Source organism: Mangifera indica, chromosome 1, assembly GCF_011075055.1.
Source record: "Mangifera indica cultivar Alphonso chromosome 1, CATAS_Mindica_2.1, whole genome shotgun sequence".
Classification (NCBI taxonomy): Eukaryota; Viridiplantae; Streptophyta; class Magnoliopsida; order Sapindales; family Anacardiaceae; genus Mangifera; species Mangifera indica.
The window spans coordinates 9,935,167-9,962,585 of NC_058137.1; the positions used below are offsets into that span (position 1 = coordinate 9,935,167).

At 31.2% G+C, this 27,419-nt stretch overlaps 2 protein-coding genes across 3 annotated transcripts; both read left to right on the top strand.

Annotated features, from left to right (window-relative positions):
* Positions 1-3,324: 3,324 nt before the first annotated feature.
* Positions 3,325-3,836, top strand: LOC123213535 (TMV resistance protein N-like). Its single transcript, XM_044633028.1, has 2 exons — positions 3,325-3,646; positions 3,721-3,836. Exons 1-2 carry the CDS (start codon positions 3,325-3,327, stop codon positions 3,834-3,836), a joined length of 438 nt encoding a protein of 145 aa, XP_044488963.1.
* An 18,663-nt stretch (positions 3,837-22,499) lies between these two features.
* On the top strand, positions 22,500-24,822 carry LOC123193267 (ribulose bisphosphate carboxylase/oxygenase activase, chloroplastic-like). 2 transcript variants are annotated; one of them, XM_044606147.1, is made up of 7 exons: positions 22,502-22,767; positions 22,995-23,105; positions 23,204-23,302; positions 23,411-23,521; positions 23,598-23,904; positions 23,976-24,115; positions 24,264-24,822. In XM_044606147.1, exons 1-7 carry the CDS (start codon positions 22,627-22,629, stop codon positions 24,795-24,797), a joined length of 1,443 nt encoding a protein of 480 aa, XP_044462082.1. In that variant the 5' UTR covers positions 22,502-22,626; the 3' UTR covers positions 24,798-24,822. The 2 variants fall into 2 exon arrangements, with proteins under 2 accessions (XP_044462073.1, XP_044462082.1); XM_044606138.1 differs by having other exon boundaries at positions 22,500-22,767; positions 23,204-23,521.
* The last annotated feature ends 2,597 nt before the right edge of the window (positions 24,823-27,419 follow it).

Genomic DNA, 27,419 nt, shown 5'->3' on the forward strand with positions numbered 1-27,419 from the left:
CTCCTTTATTTGAATTAGTAATTATATTTTTCGAAGCCATTTGTATATATAACTACAGAGATACACAACACAACACCAATAATAAGATACATACACATTTTATTGTCGTAATTGTGCATTAAAAAAATAAAATATTCCACAGAAGACATAGAGTCAAAAGTTTACTATGTTCCTAATCATCGTCTATGGCACAAATGTTTCACATTTTAACAATTAATCCAATCGCGTTAATGTATATTTTAGAGGAGAATAATTAAATTCTATCAGTCTCAGAATTCTCATAAATAATCATAATATATATTATATTTTATCAACATAAAGTTGAACATATCCATAAATCAAAGAGGTTCAATACCATAACATATTAATAAATGAACAAATACCCATGAGAATAAATATGGACATGAAATTCAATGACTATGACTGACTTTTGAACTATCCTTGGCTTGAGATTTGTACGATTTAAAACAGGGCATCTTGATAATCAAACGCTCTCCATATTTATAGGGATTTGATCTCTATCAATCAGATTGTGAAAAGACATTTTCTCTATCTCTAAAAATATTAGGAGTAACTTTATCTAAGATAAAGTTATTATACTGCTTGCGATAACTTACATGCCTCGTACTTCATTTATTTGGGAAAATAAAGAGAGATGTTGATTTTCTTATATTCATTACAATTATGCGTTCTTCAGCGAGCTATAATTCATCTACACGTTGCCAATAATTCTTGAATTTTTTGTCTTCAATAAGATTAGAAATTATTGATGTCTAATAATCTGGTAATGACCTTAGTAATCTAGATATCCTCTTATTTTCAGTTAATTTTATGCCCTTGTCTTTTAAATCATAATATCTCTCATGCATGACACCAAGGTGAGTGAAAAGAATGTGCACTGGATTCATGTTATAGTTCAGATAGTAGTCTTTAGTCAATATGTTCACCCTATATATGACTAACAAATGGATAATAATAAATTATACATGCATAACAATATAAACAACACATGTTCACATGTTTAGCAATGTATAATTCAAAACCATGATCAAAATAACATTTATAAGTGTTCAATTTATGCATAAACAAATCACATAAAATAGAATTTGAGTTAATATAAGCTCCCAGACATAAATAGAAGCAGCACACACTCCTACTAGGCAAAACACTGGCTCACGCACAACCATGCACCGAAAAACATAATTCATGTGTCGAAACTAGGTCGTCACATGCTGGAGTAATGTCTCACGCGTTGGTCAAACATTAACCATTGGCTAGTCAATTGTTTGACCATTAACCAATCACCATTGGTTGGGTTGACCTGTTGACTAAATGGGTTGACCCATTGACCAATAGGTTTTGAGTAACCTATTAACCAATTAGGTTCGACAATTGGGTTTTCCTAACCCAATTGCGACCCGCGATGTAGTATGAACCCTAATATTTTGATGGAAAATTGGTCGTCTATCGACCACCTAACAACGATGATTTCATAGGGCTTTTGAATCTCGTTGTGGTAGATGCATATTTATGGAATATTTGATGAAGACGTTGTCGGATTTTGGTGAATTAGGTGCAAGAATGTCACGACTTTGGGTGAAAAATAGGCCACTGAATTTTGTCTAATTTCATGCGAATTTGGTGCAATTTTTTCTAATTAAACATGCATCTCATATCCAGAATTCATCATAACATGATTCTAGGCAGCAATTTCACAAAATTGCAATGAAGTCATCAATAATCAGAATATGTTCATACGTATTATTTTAAAGCAAATTACTATTCACACAAATTTAATCTCTAAACATGCTTCTTAATCATGTTTATTTCACCAACATCACAATTGCACAGATATAATAAGGCTCTGATACCAATGTAAGTGAAAATAATACTAATCCAAGATCACAGGAAAAACATACCCAGTTTACTTAATCTGACAATTGATGATAATTGGTGATTTGATGCATTTCTGACGATATCCACAACACACTTTGCTGATTTGCTTCCTTGTTTCTGTAAAAATTCTTCCAGAGAATAGAAGAGAAAGATAACTATGTTTTTTATGTTTTAGCATAAGAAATCTTTCTCCCAATGGAAGTTACGCCAGTTTAAATAAAGAGGAAGAGTGTCAGTTATCTTTAACAACTGCCAAGGGCAAAATCAGAAATATTACATATTTGCAGCCCTAATAGATCGGGTCAACCCATCATGGGTGGATCGGATCCAATACATAACCATCATCATTACCCACACTAATGTCATCTCATGACATTCAACAAATATATTTGATATACCTACTATCTGATATATTTGCCAAAGTTATATCAAGTTCGTAAGGAATAATTTGACGACTTAGTAAGTATATTAAGTGAGTCATCTGGACAATTCATAAACATTCTTTATATCATCGTAAATAAAAGAACAACTCATGCATATGAACAAAAAAACTACTTCTTTTATTAATACATATTATCTATACAAAATAATACACTTTTTTAGAGAAAATGATAATACATTAGGGGGTGTATATGAAAATTTTAAATTGTTAAGGGTGTTTATGATATTTTTCAAAATGATGACGTCTCAATTATAATATTTTATTAGTAATTTATTATTTTAATTTTTAAAAGGAGTATCATACAATATAATACACTATATGGCAAATTGAGTTTTTGATATATGATACAAAACATGATTCACTACTATAATTCGAATATTTTAAAATCATTTTATATATATATATATATAAAATTGAATTATAGCTTTATAAAACATAATATACACATTTAAAATAAATATAAAATATAGATATACAATATACTTGTACAAAAAATGACAAAATAAGTATGAAAAACAAGTTGTATACCTAATTGTTTATTGAAATATTTTGTCAAATATAGTTTTATATATATTTTCAAAATACGGTTTACGATATGGTTCGTTTTGAAAATCATTCAAACTGCAATCTGAACTGAAAAAAAGGGTTTGAAAATTTTCAATCTAAATCGAACTATTTTACAAACTAAACCAAACCAAACCATAATTTTTAAGCGATTTGGTTTAATTTTACAGTTTAAACGAAATTATGCACACCCCTAGTCTTTACGGCTTTTAGAAAGAATTTAAAAGCTGGCACCTTGAAAGGACCTGGACCTAAGTGTTACTGTGAGATTCTATTGGACCTTTTGAAAATAATCCTCACCGACTAAAAGGACTTAAACTTAATAATGTAATAAAAATCATTTTCTCAGTTATTTATTTGATGTGTTGTTGAACCCTTTATGTCAATGCTAATGTGAAATAACTCAAACCACAAGGAGTTTAATGGCTTCCTCTTCCTCTTCTTCTTCTTCTTCTTCTTCTTTTTATTCCACTACTCCTAAACCAAAATACAAAGTCTTTATTCGTTTCCGAACTGGGGACACCCGGACCAGCTTTACCAGTCATCCGTATGAAGAACTGTGCAGGGAAAATATTGCTACTTTTATTGAAGATAAACTTATCGAAGGAGATCAAATTCCTTCAACTCTTTTCTATGGAATCAAACAATCGAAGATCTCGGTTGTCAGTTTCTCTGAACCATATGCTTCCTCCATATGGTGTCTCGAAGAACTCGAAAAGATTCTCGAGCGCAATTACCAGTATCGTCAGATTCTAATCCCCGTCTTCTATAAAGTAGATCAACAGATGTAAGGAACCAAACTAGCTCTTTTGTTGAAGGATCTTCTGAGCTTGAAGAACGGTTTAAGGATGATCGAGAGAGGTTGCAGAGATGGAGGATCTCTCTGAGGGCTGCAGCCAACACATCTGGCTTCGATTCAAATATCTGTAGGTAGATGTTAATTTATTTATAAATGCCTTTTACATAGTAATTTTACTTTCAGCTGTTTAATTGTTAAATTATTTATTTATTTTTTCAATCTTTGCTTGGAGTTAACTTTAACAATATGCGTTTGAAAACATACTAATTGTGATTTTGTTTATTTATTTATAAAAAGAATTTTTTTTTTTTGTAATTTTATCATGTAGTTCTCTTAAAAAATAATATCTCAAATTTATTAACAGAATAAAAGAGAAAAACTGAATAACTTCAGTAGGCAAAAACTAGAAATCCCAAAAAAATATTAAAATAATATTAATTTTGTTAGTTGGCAGTTTTATTTTGGATGAATTTGAATAAATTTTACGTTCCTTTTCTTACCGAGTTATATTGATTTGAGTATATTTATTTACTTTATCAATTTTACACACTCTAGTTCCTAAAGAGAAAACCTATTAAAGTGAGAATATGATTTACAAGGTAATACAACATTTGTCTGAAACATTAATTTTTTATAGTTTGTATAGAATGTGTTTTATTTATTTGGAATCTAAAATTTATTTAGTTTATTTTTGGCTAAATCATTTGATCGGATTATTATAATTTTGTGTAGAATGTGTATTTTTATGATCTATCAAGTATGTTTCTTTTTTTTAGGCTTGAGTATTAAATTTTCCATTTAGCATTGATTTTGTATATACTTATTGGCCAAAAGACATATTCCCACCGATGGTTTGGTACAAAAACAAATACACACTCACGAGATTTTTATATCCCAAATACTTATCCAAAGTTTAGTCTATTTTCATACACCAAAAAAGTTTTTATTAGTTGTAAAGATAAAATTGTCATTTTACTAGTAATGTTAAAATAAATAAATTATATCTCATTTTTCTCTTTGGTTTGAAAAACTAATAGTTTTCTCTTATGATTAAGTTTTAAAAAATTCACTTTTCCCTCTAGGGTTTGAAAAACAAATCCGGCCAACTAATACGGTGAACAACGACCTCCCTCTTTGATATTTCTCTCTTGACAACTCTTTCTCCTATGACGACGAAGGAAAAAACCTTTGTCTAGATTATTGTATGATTTGGTGTCACAAGAGAAAGAGTTATCGGGAGAGAAACGCCAAAGGGGGAGGCAACCATTCACCAGATTAGTTGAGTAGATTTGTTTTTCAAACCTTAAGGGGGAACGGTGAATTTTTCAAAACTTAATCTTGAAGGAAAATTGTTAGTTTTCCAAACCAGGGGAAAATGAGGTATAATTTTTTTTATTTTAATATTATTGATAAAATGATGATTTTACCTTTAACCCTAACATATTATACTTGAGTATGTGGAAATAGACTAAACCTTGCATAGGCATTTGAGTTTTTGAAATCTCGTGTGTATATTTGTCTTACACCAAGCCTTGGGTGGGAATATGTCTTTTGGCCATTCATTATTGATATCTTTTGAGTTTCACATAAGATATTAATAATTAATATCTTCTAAACCTAAAGGTTACTATTAGAAAATAATTTAAAATGAAAAAAATATAAAAATTTATAATTTATATTTTAGGATCTAAAAGGTGAGAGGGTGAGGATGAGTTTCTTTTTTAGGACATTTGATACTAGATAAGTAGGTAAAGGTTAAGATTTCAAGTGTTTTAGGGTTGGGGTTTTTAGGTGTGGTGTGTAGTTTGTGTTGAGGCTAGAATGTGGTTTCGTTTTAGGCAAATTTTGTGTTCTATGAACAGTACCCATTGGTGAACAGTAACTTTCGGTAATAGACAGTAACTCTAAAATGAAGAAAATCACAAGTAGCTCACACAAACAACCAAAGCTCTGATACCAAATGGTGCATATTTCATCAAAACATACAACAATCAACCAAAACCAAGAAAACTGTTTTTACTGCTTATTTGATATGTGCAGTTTTTTTGTTCATTTAAATGGGTAGCCAAAATAATCTCTAAATCAAACCAAAGTCATATCAATACAAACACAACACAAAGAGTTTTCTTTCAAGCTATGGTAGCCCTCAAGATTCAATAGATAAAGTAGTCAAAATGCTGATAAAAGTTAGTGGCAGAAAACATAATTTTAGAGTAACTTTTTGCCATAAGTAAAAATCACACACATGCACACTCTAATTTGGATTTCTAAGGAAACATAAAATGTAACCAAAGCATAAAAGAATGTTCCACCAACCTTAATGGATAAAGGAAAGATAAGTGAAAGCTTCAAAGCTTCTCAACAAAGTTTATAAAATTTCCAATAATAACTAATGAAATACATGGTGTGAGGCCACCTTTTATATAATGACAGGTTGGTGGCAAAGTAGACATCCTAGGTAAAAATCAATTAAATTTTGAACTGATTTTGATGGTACCCAATTTAAGGTATACACAACTGTTTGGAGGGTATATCCCTACAATGACATCGACAAGTCTATAAAGCTTACCATTGATTGTACCATATCTAATAAAGTACGATAATTTTTTTAAATACACTATTATGTTGAAGTGTGTATAGAGGTGTCATTTGAGAAATTATTTCATTGTCTTTCAAGAATTCCTGAAATTGTGTACTCAAGTATTCTCCTTTACGATCTGATCGTAGAATTTTAATACTTTTTCCAGTTTGTTTCTCTACTTCATTCTTCAATTATTTGAACTTTTCAAAGGATTTTGATTTGTGTTTTATTAAATACAGATACCCATATTGAGAATAATTATTAGTGAAGGTAATGAAGTAATGAAAACCTCCTTTGGCCATATTATTAAATGGTCCACATATATCTATATGCATTAACTCTAGTAATTCTTTAGCACATTCCCGTTTATTCTTAAAGGGAGATTTGATCATTTTTCCTTGAAGGCATGATTCAGAAGTTAGATAGGATTCAAAATCCAATGAACTTAAAGTCCAGCTTTCTCCAAGTTAAATCAATCTTCTTTCTCTAATGTAACCTAATCTATGATGCCATAAAACCTTAGGGTTTGTTTAACTTTGAATTCTTTTATTAATAACAAAATTTATATGATAATTATTCAATTCCAATACATACAAACCATTTGTATTTATAGCTTTGCCCACAACAGTATTTTCACAAAATATCAAACACTCGTTTCCATTAAATTTAACATTGTAACCAGGCTTACATAATGTATAAATGGAAATGATGTTTATAGTGGCTTTGCAAAATACAAAACATTATAAAGCCTAAAAATATGCTCTGATAGTAATCTAACTTGGCAAGTTTCCATGGGTTCAACTGCAATCATTGCTCTATTTGCCATCTTCAAAATCATCTTGCCTTGTGATAAAACATAACTATTCTGCAGTGCCTGCATAGAAACACACATATAAGACGTAGCTGTTGAATCTATGATCTAGGAATGATTATCTAAATCCAAACTTAATTCGAATTCAATGACTCAACAATGGATTATACTTGTTTTGTTCTTCTTATGGTTGTCCAGGTATAAGGGATAACTCCTCTTCTAATGTTCATCCTTTTGGCAATGAAAACACTTTCCTTTTTCTTTTGCCTTCTCCATCTTGGTAGCATCTTTCTTAAAATTCCTTTTCTTGGATCCAACATTTGAACCTTTCTTTTATTACTTTTCGGGCCCCTTATTGGCTTTACTAGTAAAAGTTGCATAGACAACCACATGTCTAGAGTCATTCTTCCCTTGCTTATAAAACTCTTAGAGCTCATTGAGCAACTCAAAGAGTGTCCACTCTATCGGACTCAAATTATAGTTGGTTATAAATGGTTTATAAGTTGGTGGGACAGACTATAGAATCAAATTCATTTTGATATGGTTTGGTAGGACCACAAGCCAAACGTCCAATTGTCATAATGCATTGATCATCTTTATGACATGTTCATCTGGGGGCATACCTTCTCTTAATCTCATATTAAAGAGCGAAGTGCGTAGCTCATACTCAACTATTCTTGAGTTCTCACTATACAACTCTTGTAAAGCAACAAGGATATCATAAGCCCCTGAAACATTTTCATGCTTGGTTTGGACCTCCATTTTCATTGAGGCTAGCATGTAGCCTCGAGCTTTCCTATTATCTTCAACTCATGCCTTGAAAGTCTTTCGTTCCTTATTGGAGACATCTGGAGCTATATCAATAAAAGGCAGTGCTTCCAAGATGTAACCAATCTTTTCAAAGTCTAGTACTATTCAAAGATTTCTTAACTAATCTTTAAAGTTGGGTCCAGCCAAAATATTATTATCCAAGATCCTTAAGAGTACATTGTTGGCTTTTCTTCAAATATATCACAATTAAACGAAAATATTGCAAAGAGAAAATAGTTTTATTAGTTTATCAAATACATGAATTTAAACCTTTCTTAATTTCATAATCTTATGAGCTCCCACAATTTTATTCGACTCCTACACTCCCTTATACAAGATCCGAAAATTCTGTTAGATTAAATTTCTTAGTAGGGAATTGAATTTTTGTTAAACTTAATCAGCCTCACATAATAGAAATCTTGGTTAATTAAATTTAATAAGTAGGAAGCTTTTTCCATTTATATCCCTATATAAGACTTGATTCATTTAGCATGTCCTTCGCTCCAGATACCTCACATAATAGAAATCTTGACAGCTTTGGCTAGTTAAATCAAACCATCACACTTTCCAGAAATGGCATTTTCATCATATCCTTACATAATAGAAATCTTGATCATGATAAAAATAATCATTCAAGAACAAAATAAATTTAATTTCATGACATAAATTCTACATCCATCACATAATAGAAATATTGAGATATTAAAATTTATGTTATAGAGTTTAATTATCTCATCATGAGAGGTATAGATTTAATAATTTTAATTAAGTTCAATTAAGCATGACATACATACATTTCATATATGCATAATTTAAAACATGGTGGGGTGGTTACGGGGTCAAAATGACAACCTGATGGTAAATTATTCACCTAGGTCTATGTCTTTATGTGGATCGCTATTTGGATCATCTTCAGATCCCCGTCTAATTGCTTTCATTACATTTGAAATTAAGGTGCACAGACTCGATAAAATAATATTAAATAAATGGGATGGGTTATTTAATACAAACCCCTTAATTAAAAAAAATACTACAACCTAATTATTTAAACATTGAAAAATGGCCAATTACACCAATGATCATCCCATAATCATCCATCTATCCAACATTCACGTTAACATTTAATATAAATTATGAACTCAACTAATTCATAATCTATTAAATATTAATTCATAATATATGACCTAATCAAAATCATAATTAACAACATGAAATGAGTCAATCATTTAAGTATAAATAGCATGACGTATATTATTAAAATATTCATAATATTTATTTTAGGTAACATTTACCTAATATTAGACCATGATAACTTTCACATTTAATCAACATTAAGTGTTAGTTGACCTTGTGTATCTTTATCAACTTATACACTTAATCATATTAATGCAAGTTGATACTTGTACACAATATTTCATTCAACTATTGTACCTAATCTCATTAATGCAAACTGATCCTTGTACACAATCTTTCATTCAACTAAAGTGAACAAAACCATGCACATCATCTCATGGCTCATATACATCCATTACCATTCAAAACAACATGCAAATACTTTCACCATGCATCATATCCTTTTAGATTATATGTAATTATATACATTAATCACATACATCATAATTTTCACCCAAATGTCTTAATTAACATTAAAACATCATTTGGCATGTCCAAATGTGAACTTAAAAAATGATCCAGAATTTTTTATGAACAATTTCAACATATATATGCAAATGAATTAACATATCTCCATACGTCAAACATTCCTATGCATATACCATACGTGCAGTCTCTTAATTCATGCATTTTATGTACAATACACAAAATTAGCATAAATTTTTCAATGTATATCATCATATACATCCAGCCAACATGCATTAATAAAAATTCCAGGATTTAAATTTCAATTCTTAAGCCAAAAAGCACATGTATGTCTAAATCAAGGACATAGACATGCATCCTATGAACACTACATCATATACATGCCTTAAAGCACTTATTCATCATCTTAAAATTATTAGAACATGGAAAAAAGAATAAAATTCACCCAAGAAAGATTCAGCCAAGAGTCATAAAGCAAAACATGCTTGAAAAGCTTGATTTCCTAGCAAACTAACAACATGCATGTACACACATGATACATATACATACCCTTATGTATAAAAATCATATATTTAGCTTCAAAAAGACATGCAAGGTGTTGAACCATGCTCTAATACCATTTGAAAATTTTAGGCGAAAAAGAAGATGCAAAGAATGTCATGCATGTGGGTAGAACAAAAATCAAAGCATAATTAAGGCATATAAGAGAAGGAGGAAACTTTTACCTACTTCTTTGCCTCCTATAGGGATACAAGATGATGAATTAAGCTCCTCACTTGCAGAACCTATGAAAAAGTGCTCCTTCCAAGCCAAATCTTAGAGAGAGAGGAGAGTTTTTAGTTTGTTTTGTGAGAGAAAGTAAAGTGCAAGAATGCTTATATTTTTTCAGAATGAACTAAAATGCACTTTATATAATGGTGACCCATTTTGCAATTTCAAAATTCTTATTTGGCCCAATAAATTGATAATTTGAAGCCTTACCATGCATGTATATCAAATACATACCTTAGCCACCTTAAATTCATCTCACTAACATCTTAATTGTTAAAATGTTATTTTTCAACCCATTTAACATTTTATATGATTTTCATTATCCTTCGAAAGGTGCTAGACATCCTTGGATAATTAATCCTCCCTTTAGAAAGTTTGGTTTATTGGTGTGACCCCTTAGGTTCATGATGGCGTAGTTGTGAGTCATTTTTCAAATAATCTGAAAGTGCACCAGAAAATTAACAATTATGGTAAACATCTATCAATGTGTCATAGCTTCTAAACCACAATAAGGAAATACTTCATTAAGCCTAATATCTTTGATTGTACATTCCTTGTAGATAATATCCTTCAGTTGTCTAATCTAGATTGATTTCAAACTCATGGATTGTCAAAGTCCTAATTTCAGTTCTTTGCAAATCATCGATTTAAATATTTGAAACATGTCATAATGAACATCCTTCATATGACTTGCATTATACTTTAGCTAGAGATTTGATTTTCAGTATTTATCGATATTCGTTTCAAAATTCAGATTTGGGTCGAATCAATAGATATTCAGAACCTAATACTTTCCAAGTCAATGGATCCCATCTTTACTATCATTCTTCTCCATATACAAATAACACATGATTGGTATGGCTTGTCATACGAAATATGGTTAACCTCGTATATATACACCAGATGAATCATATGTATCCATATTAGATCTAACCATAATGTCTCAGGTCAAAGGATTACTTCATATACTAGTACAATTTTACGATAGGTCATTGACTACAATTTAATGACTATGTAACTTATTGTTATTTGGTCATGTTCGAAAAATGGTTCTTTAACTATTAATTTATACCAACACCATAATGACATAACCATTGTCGTCACCTACACTAATGTCATCTCATGACATTCAATAGAGGTATTCGATATGCCTACTATATAATATAATTGCTCAAGTTATATCGTGCTCATAAAGAACAATTTGACGACTTAGTAAGTATATTAAGTGAGCCATTTAGATAGTTCATATACATACGTTATATCATCACAAGTAAAGGAAAAACTTATGCATATAAACAAAAAGACTACTTCTTGTATTAATAATTCATATTAATGTACATACAAGATTAAAATGCCCCCTACAATTGACAATATGAATGGTTCCTAAGGCATACACTAACACAAACTGCTCTTCATTCTTAAAAACACCATTACCATATTCTTTTATTGAAAACACTTCTTCACCTATCATTTGACAATCTTCATCTAATTTCACTTCTCTATCACCTTTCAAAACGCTTTTATCTACAAAAACTCCACCATTTTCCTCAACCAAAATTTCTAATTTTTCTGTCTCTTTACTCTTTTCTCGACCTTTCTAAATTAAATTCCCCTTACTTTAATTCCTTCAAACTCCCTTCTTCCCAACATCTACTTCATTTCCCTTAGCTTTATCTCCATTTCCTTCACTAAGTTCACTTATTTCACACTCATTTTGCACACTTTCCTTCTTTTCACAAATGCTATCACAATAGTTTTCCTTAAATTTCTTCTCTTTAGCTCCAATTTCCCTTTCACGATGAGGGTCACAATCCGATGAATTGTATCTTCAGTGTGATCACCAATGAATCCTCCAAGGTTACAATGATAAATTTATAAGTGAAAAATTAATGGTAATTTACTTGTTTTTTACTAGCTCAAGATTTTAATCCATTAGCAAAGTTGCATTGGGTGCGAGCTTATGGTTTTTTAATTTAAAGGGTGAGTATGTATTTCCCAAAACTTTCAGTGGGAAATAACTATTTTATAATTTTAGTTAGTGTGAGCATTTTCCTAGAAAAAGATGTGAAAGAGATGCAAAGCAAAGGCTTAGACACAGTGGAGAGAAATAAAATTTGGTCCCTTAGCTATGACCTGGATGGTGTATTCCCAATAGAATGTGATACTAACATTTAGGTCTTTATCTGAGTATCAACTTTCTATGACTTATTTGAATATATAAATAGCCTTAATCTATTAATTTTTATTTTTATAATTTTCTTATAACTAATGGAGCAGTTTCAAATACTAACTAGAATTTTTAATTAGCAGTTGTCTAATTTTTTAATAATTCTATCAATTTTTAATTTTTTTTATATAACAAAATATTAATGGTCTTTATTAGGGGTGTTTACGGTCCAGTTTAGTGTGGTTTGAGAGATTTTTCAAACCAAACTGAAAAAAATGATTTGAAAATTTTTCAAACTAAACTAAGTCAAACCAAATTGAAAAAATACAGTTTAGATTATGGTTTGAACTATAATTATTGGTATTTAATAATACACGATATGTATTGTATCCTACAATATAAATGAAAAATGATACGTATTATAAAGTGTATCAAATTAATACGATACAGTAAATGTATCCTACAATACAATACATATTATCTATACGAAATAATACACTTTTTTAAAGAAAATGATAATGCATTAAGAGTGTATATGAAAATTTTTAAAATGTTAAGGGTGTTTATGGTATTTTTTAAAATGATGACATCTCAATTATAATATTTTATCAATAATTTATTATTTTAATTTTTAAAAAATATATCATATAATATGATACACGATATAATAAACTGGGTTTTTAATATACGATATAACACACGATTCGACTACTATAGTTTGAATCTTTTAAAATTTTTTATTTATATATATATAATTAATTGAATTATAGTTTTCTAAAACATAATGTGCACATTTAAAATTAATATAAAATACATATATATATATATATATACACACACATAATATGCATGTACAAAAAATGACAAAATATGTATGAAAAAACAAGTTGTACACCTAATTGTTTATTGAAATATTTTGTCAAATATAGTTTTTTACATATATATATATTATAAAAATACGGTTTACGATATAGTTAAGTTTGAAAATCGTTCAAACTGCAATCCGAACTAAAAAAATAGTTTGGAAAATCCTAATCCAAATTGAACCATTTTACAAACCAAACCAAACTAGACTATAATTTTAAGGGGTTTGGTTTGATTTTACAGTTTAAACTGAAGTATACACACCCCTAGTCTTTATGACTTTTAGAAAGAATTTAAAAGCTGGCACCTTGCTAGGACCTGGACCTAGGTGTTACTGTGAGATTCTATTGGACCTTTTTGAAAATCTAACCTCACCGACTAAAAGGACTTAAAACTTAATAATGGAATAAAAATCATTTTCTCTGTTATTTATTTGATGTGTTGGTGAACCCTTTATGTCAATGCTAATGTGAAATAACTCAAACCACAATGAGTTTAATGGCTTTCTCTTCCTCTGCCTCCTCTTCTTCTTCTTCTTATTCCACAACTCCTAAACCAAAATACAAAGTCTTTATTATTTTCCGACGTGGGGACACCCGGAGCAGCTTTACCAGTCATCTGTATGAAGAACTGTGCAAGGAAACTATTGCTACTTTTATTGAAGATAAACTTATCAAAGGAGATCAAATTCCTTCAACTCTTTTATATGTAATCAAACAATCGAAGATCTCGGTTGTCATTTTCTCTGAACCGTATGCTTCTTCCAGATGGTGTCTCGAAGAACCCGAAAAGATTCTTGAGTGCAATTACCAGTATCGTCAGATTCTAATCCCCGTCTTCTATAAAGTAGATCAACAGATGTAAGGAACCAAACTGGCTCTTTTGGTGAACGATTTTCTGAGCTTGAAGAACGGCTTAAGGATGATTGAGAAAGGTTGCAGAGATGGAGGATTGCTTTGAGGGCTGCAGCCAACACATCTGACTTCGATTCAAATAATCTGCGTTTGAAAACATACAAATTGTGATTTTGTTTTATATAAAATGATGATTTTTTTTATTTTATCATGTAGTTCTCTTAAAAAATAATATCTCAAATTTGTTAACGGAATAAAACAGAATAACTGAATAACTTAAGTAGGCAAAAACTAGAAAGCCCAAAAAAATATTGAAATAATATTAATTTTATTAGTTGGCAGTTTTATTTTGGATGAATTTAAATAAATTTTATGGGCTTTTTCTTTCCGAGTTATATTGATTTGAGTATATTTATTTACTTTATTAATTTCCCACACTCTAGTTCCTAAAGAGAAAACCTATTAAAGTGAGAATATGATTTACAAGGTATTACGAAATTTGCATGAAACATTAATTTTTTAAAGTTTGTATAGAATGTGTTTTATTTATTTGGAATCTAAAATTTATTTAGTTTATTTTTGGGCTAAACCATTAGATTGGATTATTAAAATTTTGTGTATAGTATTAAATTTTCCATTTAGCATTGATTTTGTAGATACTTATTGGCCAAAAGACATATTCCCAAAGGTTTGGTACAAAAACAAATAAACACTCAAAAGATTTTAAAAACCTAAATATCCACCCTAATTTAGCCTATTTCCACACAACCAAAATTTTTTTATCAGGGTTAAAAATAAAATTGTTATTTCACTAGTAATATTAAAATAAATAAAATTATATCTCATTTTCTCTTTTAGTTTGGAAAACTAATAGTTTTTCCCTGGGATTAAGTTTTGAAAAATTCACTTTTCCCCTTAGGGTTTGGAAAACAAATCTAGCCAACTAATATGGTGAACAATGGCCTCCCTTTTCGATGTTTCTCTCTTGACGACTCTTTTTCCTATAATGACGAAGGATAAAACCTTCCTCTAGATTACTGTATGATTTGGCACCATAAGAGAAAGAGTCATTGGGAGAAAAACGCTAGAAAGGGACGCAACCATTCACTAGATTAGTTAACAGGATTTGTTTTCTAAACGCTAGGGAGAAAAGTAAATTTTTCAAAACTTAATCTTGGAAAAAAACTGTTCGTTTTCCAAACTAGGGAGAAATGAGCTATAATTTTATTTATTTAATATTACTGATAAAATGATGATTTTACCTTTAATCCTAACAGATTACACTTGAGTGTGTAGAAATAGACTAAGCCTTGCATAGGCATTTGGGTTTTTGAAATCTCATGAGTGTATATTTGTCTTTACACCAAGCTTTGGGTGGAAATATAAGGAACTTAGAAGACATATTCCCACCCAAGGTTTGGTGTAAAGACAAATACACAAAGGCATAATTTCAAAAACTCAAATATCTACCGAACGTTTAGTCAATTTTCACACACTCAAGAATTTTCTATTAATTTGGAAATATTAAAATAAATATTAAAATAAATAAAATTATATCTCATTCCCCCTTTAGTTAGGAAAATAACAATTTTCCCTAAGTTTAGGTTTTGAAAATTTCACTTTTCCTTTTAAGGTTTGGAAAACAAATTTGACAAATAGCAACCTCCCTCTCCAACATTTCTCTCCCACCAACTCTTTCTTTCGTGATGACAAATCATGCGATCATCTAGACAACGAAATATTGTCTCGTTGATACTTCGTCATCTAGGAGAAAGAGTCATCAGAAGAGAAACACCAAAGAAGGAGGTTGTTGTTGATTGTATTAGTTGGCCAAACTTGTTTTCCAAACGCTAAGGGGAAAAGTAAATTTTTTAAAATTGAATCCTATGGGGAAAAGAGATATCATTTTATTTATTTTAATATTACTGGTAAAATGATAATTTTACTTTTAACCTTAATAGGAAATTATTGGGTCTATGGAAATGGACTAAATCTTGGTGGGTATTTGTGTTTTTGAAACCCCGTGGGCATATATTTGTTTTTGCATCAAACCTTGGGATGAAATATGTCTTTTGGCTATAATGAATAAACATGATATCATGAGAAATTGGTGCATATTTCATCAAAACATGCAACAATCAATCAAAACCAAGCAAACTATTTTCACTATTTATTTGGTATGTGTAGTTTTTTTGTTCATTTAAATGGGTAGCCAAAATGATCTCCAAATCAAACCAAAGTCATATCAATGCAAACACAACACAAAGAGCTTTCTTTCAAGCTATGGTAGCCTCAAGATTCAGTACATAAAGTAGTCAAAATGCTGGTAAAAGTTAGTGGTAGAAAACATAATTTTAGCACAATTCTCTACCATAACCAAAAATAACACACATGCATACTCTAATTTGGATTTCTAAGGAAACATAAAATGAAACCAAGGCATAAAGTAAAGTTCCACCAACTTTTCCACCACCAATCTTCCACCAAGAATGATTGGATAAAGGAAAGATAAGTGAAAGCTTCAAAGCTTCTCAACAAAGTTTATAAAATTTCCAATAATGACTAATGAAAAACATGGTGTGAGGCCACCCTTTATATAATGAGAAGGTTGGTAGCAAAGTAGACATCCTAGGCAAAAATCAATTAAATTTTACCAAAACCCCGTAAATTAAGCCAAGCCACCCTCATTCCCTAATTAATAAATACAAGACAAAATATGACACTTTTTTCCCTAAATCTAGGAACCATTTCTTGTAAATTTGTAACCAAGCTTCCATTTAGTTCTAAGTGAACTAAATGTACAAGTTTGAGTTATAAATGGGCTTCAAAAGAGGCTTAGGTAGATTGGGCTTGGAAATGCATCATGTGAAGCTTATTTAGGGCCAAAAGAGCAAACTACTCAAGGGGTTCTTGAGTCAAACTAATGAGGCTATGCCCAAAAGTGAAGTTGGGCCAAAATTGAAGGTGCAATGCTTCCTTTGGCTTGGGAATTGCTAGAACTTCATCCTTCTTGGTTTCAAAGGCTACATGGAGGCTTAAGGATGACTTGGAACCCAAGAATGACAATGGAGTTGTGTTTGCATCATGCTCCCATTGCACATATGGTGAGATGGCTATCCTCCACATATGGTGACACTCACACTAAAGGTAGTTGAAACTCCTCCCATTTCATATGAAAGATTCACCTTTTGGTTTATCTTCCATCAATGCATAAACTGGTTGATGACAATTAAAAGCTTTTTCTACTTGTGTTCCACTCATAAACAAACTTTCTTTCTTGATTTCTTTTCCCTTGATAGACTTATGAACTTGTTGTGGACTAAGAGAGTTTAAAGTGATAGTCTTGCCATTGAATCTAAAGGAGTAAATATTCTTCTTGCCATCATGCTTCACTTCCCTATGAAATTGCCAAGGTCTTCCCAATAACAAGTGACAAGCATCCATAGGAATCACATCACACAGAATCTCATCATTATAATGCTTGCCAATGGAAAAGGAAATCGGCACTTGCTTTGTAACTTGTAAGCTGGTTCCATTACTCAACCATTGTAGTTTGTATGGTTAAGGATGTGGCATGGTTGATAATTAATAATTACCTCCAGTAGTGTACCTTGATTGAAAAATATGAAGTCTTTGCTCTTTATGAAGAAGAGACTTGGCATGCAAAACCCTTTTAATGTCTAACAACTCTCCTTCATTAGTACCTTAGATGATCTCTTCTTCTTCTTCACTCTTGGCATTACCAAATTCATGGATGGAATCTTTATTTTCTTCTTCTTGAAGGGACTTCTTAATGGCTTGTATCTCCATTAAGGTCAAAACTTTCTTGTTAGGGCATTCAGCTTGGAAGTGTCCATAGCCTTGACATTTAAAGTACTTTTTATTTAAGAGATTGGTCTTCACCATTTTAGGTGTGTCCTTGGTTGACTCTACTACATTTTCCTTGCCATTCTCCTTGAAAGAAGAATCGACAACCTTTGTGTAGGATAGAAAACCTTTATGGAAGGTAGTTCCCCTAGTAAAAGATGTGTTTTTGTTAAATAATGTCCCCTTAGAGAATGACTTGGAAACCATGGGCTTCATGGCCTTCTTTTGCTTTTCAACCTTAATGGCCAACTTGCATACATCCTCAAAGGTGTAATAAGGTTGTAACTCAACCATATTAGCTATGTCTTGGTTTAATCCACCAAGAAATCTTACAATGGTTTGTTTTTTAACCTCCGACAAGTTACTTCTTATCATTAACTTCTCAAATTCTTTAAGGTAATGCTTAACACTATCACTACTTTGCTTGAGAGTGTGTAGTTTGAGGTATAGATCTTGTCTATGGTTTTTGAGAAGAAATCTCTTCTTCATAAGCTTCTTAAGCTTTTTCTAATATCTAAAACTCTCTTTGCCGTCTTTTTCACTTTGCTTTTTCAAATTCTCCTAACATAAAGATGTATAATCTTTGAATTTCAAGATGGCTAGTTTACTTTTTTTCTTATCTGGGTAACTTTTATACTCATACTCTTTCAATGGAATGTAACTAATCAACAAAGTCATCAGGGCTTATACTTCCTTCAAATTTTAGGATATTAATTTTTAATCCCTTATCATCATTCTTATTTCTCCTTGGTGCCCTTTCTTGTTCTTCTTCACTTGTTTTATTAGAAAGAATTAATTCCTCTCCACAGTGCCTAGGAGGAGCATGTGGTTTAATGTGCCTTCTTGGAAGGTGTTGTGGGGTCAAATGAGGTGGAGGGGGTGCATGGGTTTATGTTATAGCCATGTCCCTAAGGTATTGCATGACTTGAGTTAGCTGGTCTTTAAGCTCCTTAATCTCCCCTTTTAACTCTATATGGCCAACTTCCCAAGGGTAAAAGGGTGAAGGGGTTGAGGATGAGTTTCATTTTTAGGACATTTAATAATAGATAAGTGGGTAAAGGTTAAGGTTTTAAGTGTTTTAGGGTTGGGGTTTTAAGTTGTGGTGTGTAGTATGTGCTTAGGCTAGAAAATGGTTTGGTTTTAGGCAAATTTTGTGTTCTATGAATAGTATCTGCTGGCAAACAGTAATTTTGATAATGAACAGTAACTTTGAAATGAAAAAAATCACAAGTAGCTAACACAAACAACCAAAACTTTGATACCAAATGGTGCATATTTCATCAAAACATGCAATAATAAATCAAAACCAAGAAAACTATTTTCACTGTTTATTTGGTATATGCGATTTTTTTGGTTCATTTAAATGGGTAACCAAAATGATCTCCAAGGCAAACCAAAGTCGTATCAATGCAAACACAACACAAAGAGCTTTCTTTCAAGCTATGGTAGCCCTTAAGATTAAATAGATAAAACAATCAAAATATTGATCAAAGTTAGTGATAGAAAACATAATTTTAGCATAACTCTTTGCCATAAGCAAAAGTAACACACATGTACACTCTAATTTGAAAAGGTATAAAGGAAAGTTCCACCAACCTTGTGGTCTTCCACCACCAATCTTCCACAAAAAATGAATGGATAAAGGAAAAATAAGTGAAAGCTTCAAAGCTTCTCAACAAAGTTTATAAATTTTCAATAATGACGAATGAAATATACGGTGTATGGCCACCCTTTATATAATGAGAGGGTTGGCGGCAAATTAGACATCCTAGGCAAAAATCAATTAAATTTTACCAAAACCCTTTATATTAAGCTAAGCCACCCTTACATATCATACCTCATTCCCTATTAATGAATACAAGATAAAATAGGACACATTTTTCCCTAAATCTAAAAACCATCTCTCCTAGCTTTGCAACCAAGCTTCCATTTAGTTCTAAGCCAACTAATTGTACAAGTTTGAGTTAAAAATGAGCTTCAAAAGAGGCTTGGGTTGATTAGGCTTGGAAATGCACCATATGAAGCTTATTTTAGGCCAAAAGAGCAAACTACTCAAGGGGTTCTTGAGTGCAACTAATGAGGCTATGCCTAAAAGTGAAGTTGAGTCAAAATTAAAGGTGCAATGCTTCCTTTGGCTTGGGAATTACTAGAACTTCATCTTTCTTGGCTTCAAAGGTTGCATGGAGGCTTGAGGATGACTTGAAACCCAAAAATGACAATAGAGCCTTGAATGCATCAGAAACACAAAGCATATTAATAATCACTAATGCCTTTTCAATTCCCAAAAATATAATATTGATTTTATTTTTTGGATAATATCTTTTAGCTTTGCAAGATATTAACTATTAATGTTTTGTAGAGAACTCAAAAATATTAATAATTAATAAATATGATAGCATGTGAAATACAAAATATATTAATAATCATTAATATCTTTTCAGTTCCAAAAAATATGATATCAATTTTTATTTTTTAATCATTTGAATAGTATCAAGTCATGTCAAGTCAACCCACAGGCTTGGTTTCCAAGCCTTAGCACAACCCAAATAACTTGCAGATCTGACACGTCTCGCTATAGTAGTGGGTCATGCCACCTATGGGTCCATCATCATATACAACTCTATAAGGAGTTATTATAACACCCCATTTTTAAGTAACCCTTATAAGCTTAAGAAAACAATCATAAGGGGGTGTTTGGGTCGCACTAATGTGTGATTAATTATTTTAGTAATCTATCTTTTATTATTTTAATAATAAAGATTCTAGTTATCATTTATTACTAAGGTGATGTAATAGGTAATATAAAGAATCATCTAATTATCATATTCGTCTAAAATATTAAAAAAATACCAAGGTAATTTTAACTTTATTAAATTTTATCCTTACTTATTAGATTTTTAAGACTAAACTACCCTTATTTTCAATTAAAATAATTAAAATAATTAAAAAAATAAGAAAATAACCACAATTTAGTGACTTAAAAGAAATTGAGCATCTTTTTGGGTGATAAACAAATATGACTAGAACCACTAATTTGTAGAAACCAACAACTGATGTTCAATAGTCACATCATGATATATAAAATGATGATGGTTTACAAGAAGTGGAGCCACATGGTTATGTGGAACATTATGATGATGATTTATTAAGAGTTTAAAATGTTGGCTTCAATCCAAGAATTTGATGATGATGACTTGATAGATTTGCATGATGTCAATGTATTAGAGACTATGGAGGAATGGGTGCGCGGCAATAACAAAAAAGTTTTGAATTGAGGTTGCTTTGATCATGGAGACAAAGGATATTAATTATGTTAACTTTTCATCTATAGTCTTATAAATATGAAAGATCTATCTAAGAGAGAAGAAAAGAGGTAAAAACATAGATAAGCTACCTTAAAAGGTAATTCTATATTTTTTTCAATACATATCAATTAATACCTATATTATGAATGTAGACATTTTAAGTAAGCCACATAAAATACCTCTTATTTTATATCTCTTTCTTCATAATTTCACTTTTATCATATTGTATTGTAATACACACATTAGATTTTTTTCATATTCTAGGAGCTATTACTTTAGCTTAAACCTAAACCTATTTGCACAAGAGTTAAAATTAATAAAACTATATGTACAAATAATATACATAATTTTTTATATAAATAATGACATGTCCCTATATGATTGACTAATTTTGGATTGAAGATAAAATAACTATAAATCATATTACGATATATTATTAAAATTGCCTACATTTGTTACCTATAAGAAGCCGCAACAATAAAAAGATAATTTTCAAGTTGGAACTTCCGCAGAAAGTGAAAGCTGTTAATATAGCATGACAAACACGGTAGTCAGACTAAGTCATTCAAAGCCAAAGTAACCAAAGGCTAATGGAACTTCGTTGAAGATTACATAGTATTCCATTCTGCTACGCAACAAAATTAAGTAAAATCAACGAAGCTATAGATGCTTATAAACAAGGGAACGAACTTCCACAGAAAGTGTCAACACATGACAAACACGGTATTCCATGTACCAAAGGCTAATGGAACTTCGTTGAAGATTACATAGTATTCCATGCTGCGACGCATCAAAATTAAGAAAAATCAATGAAGATATAGATGCTCATAAACAAGGGAACGAAACTTCATTTCATCAAGAGAAGTTCTCCCTTGATTAGTCCACGTACGGTAAAGAAAAAAACTAGTTTTTAATGTACACGAACGTAACTTCAAGATCCTAATACAAAAACAAAGGAATGAAAAGGTTAAATTTATAAACTGACGGGCCCAAATTAACCTCACCTATCTCTTATGATTCCGAGTTTTTATAATTTTTAGGGATGCAGGACATCTTCCGGGAAAAACAGATGAAATAGAAATAAAGTTTAATTTCACTGAAAGCGTGGCAGGTAAATTAATCGGAAGTTGTGAAGCTTCATAAAAATTCCAGAGAAATTGCTATATAAGAAGAAAAAAAGATGTTATGTTCCAATTAATCAATGCCTTTGATTTCATTTCATTAAGTGAACATTTCAAATCTCTCGTTGTTCTAGCTTTGTTATATTTTGTTCTTTAAGAGAGAAGACAAATAGAGATGGAGAATCATCAGAGTACAGAATCATCGGCATCTGACAAACATACAACCATTCATGATTGTGCTGAGTCAGGGGATATTGAGGCGTTTCAGAAGCTCCTTCAAGATAACCCGTCTCTTCTCAATGAAAAAAATGCAATTGTAAGGCTAATTTTTTATTAATTTTTAATTAATATATATATCCACTTGAAAGCATTAGATTTTTCAGTTGGTTCTTAAGAAGTTTTCGAAGTGGAAGTAGAAAAAGGGTTTTGGATAATTAAAGAAGGGAAGAAAAATTAAGTTTCTTTGCAGATTAATTAATCTAAGTACAATAAGATGAGTGTGTTTACCATCCAATTTATGAATTAATTTTGGATTAAGTGCAGATGTTGGAGACACCGCTTCATCTTTCTGCTGCTACCAACAGGACAGATATAGTGAAATTTCTGCTTGAGTGGAAAGGAGATGATAAAGTTGACTTGGAAGCGAGAAATATGGTATGTGTTCTACAATAAAGTTGACATGGAAGCGAAAAAATGCTAGTAAAAAAAAATCTGTTGTATAGTTTGCGTTTTTGATCTGTTGAGTTTTGCAGTATGGAGAAACTCCATTGCATGTAGCAGCCAAGAATGGGTGCAACGAAGCAGCAAAATTACTTCTTTCTCATGGTGCTCTTGTTGAAGCCAAAACTAAGGTGCTCTATACATATTTGAACATTATATTCTCGTTCAGAAATGCTTCTTCTGAAAAATGTGAGAGTGATATATTTTTCTTCTTTTTTTTCCACCATTTTTACATGCAGTATGGAGTGACACCATTAATGCTTTCTGTTTTACACTCAATTCGAGCTAAAGACTGTTCAACTGTCGAGACATTGCTTGAGCACAAAGCCGATTGTGATGCTACAGATGATGTATGCATTTTATATTCTAAAATAATTATTTTTTTTACTTGCTAGCTAGCAGAAATTGAAGTAACTTTGAATGCAGAAGGACATGAATCCTGTAGATTATGTTTCAAAAATCCAAGGTAATGGGAAGTTGCTTGATTTAATACTCCCTCGTCAACAAGAGGAACGACAGAAGAAGTTACAAGAAGCATGTAGCAAGCAAAAAGAAAGGATGGATGCCCTCGAAAAAGAGCTGTCAAATATTGTGGGTATGGATGAACTCAAGATGCAACTTCGAAAATGGTCAAAGGGCATTCTTTTGAATGACAGGCGCAGGGCCATTGGATTGAAAATCGGCACTGCTGGAAGACTTCCTCACATGGCATTTCTAGGAAATCCAGGAACGGGTAAAATTGGAACCATAAACCCTAAACCAAATATTTTTGTTTAATTAAATATTTTTTTTCATAATTGACAGGTAAGACTATGGTGGCTCGAATCCTTGGTAGACTACTCCATAGTGTGGGAGTTTTGGAAACCGATAAAGTAAAAGAAGTTCAAAGGACAGATTTAATTGGTCAATATATTGGTCATACTGGACCAAAGACTAGGAGTAAGGTAGAACAATTTGCTTTGCATATCATATGTTAACATTGGAAGAAATTCATTCATTAAAAACTCTATATAATTTGATGGACTTGTATTCTTTGTTTACCTTAGATTTTATGTTTTATTTTGACAAAAAATTAGTTAATTTTATTCTCAGATCAAAGAAGCCGAAGGAGGCATTCTTTTTGTAGATGAAGCATATCGACTAATACCTGAGGAGAAAAGTGGCCGTGATTATGGATTAGAAGCCTTAGAAGAGATAATGTCTTGCATGGACGATGGAAAAGTTTTAGTCATATTTGCTGGCTATAATGAAGCAATGAATCGTGTAATATCTTCTAATGAAGGTTTCAGCAGAAGAGTTACTAACCTTTTTAATTTCAAAGACCTGAGCTGTGAAGAATTAGCTAATGTTCTCTGTATCAAGATGAAAAATCAGCCGAAGGATAGCTTGTTGTATGGATTTAAATTGCATTCAGATTGTACCGTGGACGCCATTGCAGAGTTAATAAAGACAGAGACAATAAAAACACAGCGTATGAAGATGAATGGAGGTTTGGTGGATATAATGTTAAATAATGCCAAGGGGAATTTGGATCTTAGGCTTAGTGATGATTGTGCAGAGAGGGATGAATTGCTTACTATCAAATTAGAGGATTTTGAAGCGGCCATGGAGTTTATACCCGAATAAATGTTTGGCTTTATGCCTTTTTGAATATTTGAGTGTTGGGAAATTTTAATTTGTATTTGCAGCAAGTATTATAAGAATTTTAAATAATGAAATTAATTTTTACACTTTCCTTGTCATTCCTCTCTTTACTACTTACTAGTATTTCACTTTGATTAACTAGTTCTGAATACCCTCACGATGAGCTACTCTTTACAACTAGTTCTGAATACCCTCAAATGAAATTTTTTTAATGATAAAATACAACCTGTCATGTGCGTCTTTGTGTTTATCAAAAATGATGGTTCATGTTAATAATTGAGGACACTCACTCTTAGTATTTTCCCAAAACATGGACAAGTGAATTGTGTCACCAGCCATGCAAGAAAATGAGGTGGAGTATACGTCACCACCGCCGACCTAAGAACCGTCATGAAACCTGGCACAGGTTCTCAGGATAGTATATGTCTAAAATACCACTTGCTTTGGCCGCCAACGCCAAGACAACAAGAGTTGGTAGTAGACTTATTTTGGTGTCCTTTAAGTTTGTCTTCTACGGAAAGATAGTAATGCCACTTTGATGTAAAAAAATTTAAGTAGGTCATTTATGATTTTCAGAATGTAATGAAGTTTGGAACCACTAGCACTTTTTTGTGATCAATGAAGAAGGATAATAATATTGGAATCTGTGAAAGATTCATAAGAACATGATTGATAAGTTAATTAATAAGAACAAAATTAGCCAGGTAATCCTATTATAAAATAAAATAAAAAATAGCAAAATAATTTTTTATATATGAATTGTAATGAACTGGTAGCGGTGGAAAATGGATGGAGGGTGGGTGGAGGAGAGTGGCAAGTTAAATTTTTAAAGAAAGAAAGAAAGATTAATGGATGGTTTTGGATCAGTTTATGGATTTCTGTAAATACTTTAAGTAAAATAGTCCAAATTACTCTTACCTAACCCTAATGAATTGTTAATGAGAGTTTACAAATTTTTTGAGCGGTTATCTTTCGTAAATGCGGACAAATGTGAAAACAATAAAATAGAGGAAGGCAAGACAACTTGTCGGGAAAAAGAATTAATTAGCAGTCAATAGCGAATATATGTACAAAGGCCGCGGATTCTGCCTTGAATATTGTCAGGAAAGTTGACCAAAAATAGGAATGAATAATTTAGAAAGAAAGACTTTTAGGGCAAATGAAAAGTAGGGTTGCTTTTGGCTCAACTTTTCTATCACTTAAATTTTCAGGAAAGCAATTCACTTGGATATTTTCAAAGAGCATTGACTAAAAATAGTGATGAATAAAAGTCATATTTAGATTTATTTCACTATATATCACACACTTTTTAATCTGATTACCGAATATTCCTCAAGAATCACTTTTTTCATTTTTTTTTAATGAATTAAACTTTAATATTTAACTTAATTTATAATATTTATTTATTTTTATTAGTAAACCAGTGTTATAAACTCTTTGATGACATGTACGTATTTATGTACATCACATAAATTAAAATATACTTGCATTGTTATTAGATGAACCACCCAACAAAAGATTCTCCAATTATTATTATATATAGTTACAAAAGAAATGGCATATAGTAAGTTGTTTCAACAAATTTTCATTTATGCTTGTCAGTACAAGATGTAAAATGTCAAGGCCAAAGATGTAAATTCCCATTGGTGTACACGTGGCTTGTATTTGCCTGATACATGTACATGTAAACTTAACTTGAATTGGTTAACTTTAAATTGATAAAAAATACACAAAATCTAAGTAATAGATTCTCTCTCCTGCTCTTCGATTTTCATCTCGAAACATTTTTCTAAGTTCTTTTTTTTTTTTTTTTATATGGCCTTCACAATTATGTTTATGGTATTAGAGCCATTTGACAAGTGTCTATGATGGAAAATATTTAAGTACCTGTTTTTTATTCTTCCTTTGGTCTTTAGAAAGGTGTGGATTCTATGATTATCTTTACAAATCCTAACTTACAAAAAGGCTCTGCTTCTTTGTCAATCTCCTCATAAAGTCTACGAGCCATCTCACCAAAGTTGTCTAAATCAAACTACTGGTTTTAGAAATATCAAGTGTTGTCTAATGTTGCAAACCATGATCTCGAGGAGCATCTCATTGGAGTATTATTGCAACCTACTCCATTCAATCATGTGAGGTTTGAAGATCCTGCCTCTTCAACAATAGTGGTAAAAAAATGTTAATCCTAAGTATGTTCTTTGGAAAAACATTGATAAGATGTTGCTTTGTTGGCTTATTGCATCAATTTGAGAGCAAATCTTTCTTGTTGTGTCTAAGTGTCACTTTGCGATTGAGATATGAAATTTTTTAGAAAGACTTTTGTTAATGCCTCAAAAACTCAAATTTTACACATTAGAAACCTATTGCAAGCAACCAAGATGTCTCAAAGATGAAAGGGTATGCAGAGACTCTAGAGTCAGTAGGTTATCATGTTAGTGACTTAGAGCTTATCAACCATATTCTTGATGGCTTAAGACCTGAATATGATGTAGTGGTGGCTAGTTTGATCACTAGGATAAAATCTAGTTTTGAAACTCTTAGTCTTGAAGATGTCATGTACATTTTGCAAAAGCATGAATTGGGTTTAGGGAAAGTCAACACTAG

Coding starts and splice junctions, on each gene's coding strand:
- LOC123213535 (XM_044633028.1), top strand. CDS start 3,325: ATGGCTTCCTCTTCCTCTTCTTCTTCTTCTTCTTCTTCTTTTTATTCC. Junction 3,647..3,720: donor CGAGCGCAATTACCAGTATC/GTCAGATTCTAA, acceptor CTTTTGTTGAAG/GATCTTCTGAGCTTGAAGAA.
- LOC123193267 (XM_044606138.1), top strand. CDS start 22,627: ATGGAGAATCATCAGAGTACAGAATCATCGGCATCTGACAAACATACA. Junction 23,106..23,203: donor ACTTGGAAGCGAGAAATATG/GTATGTGTTCTA, acceptor TGAGTTTTGCAG/TATGGAGAAACTCCATTGCA. Junction 23,522..23,597: donor ATTGTGATGCTACAGATGAT/GTATGCATTTTA, acceptor CTTTGAATGCAG/AAGGACATGAATCCTGTAGA.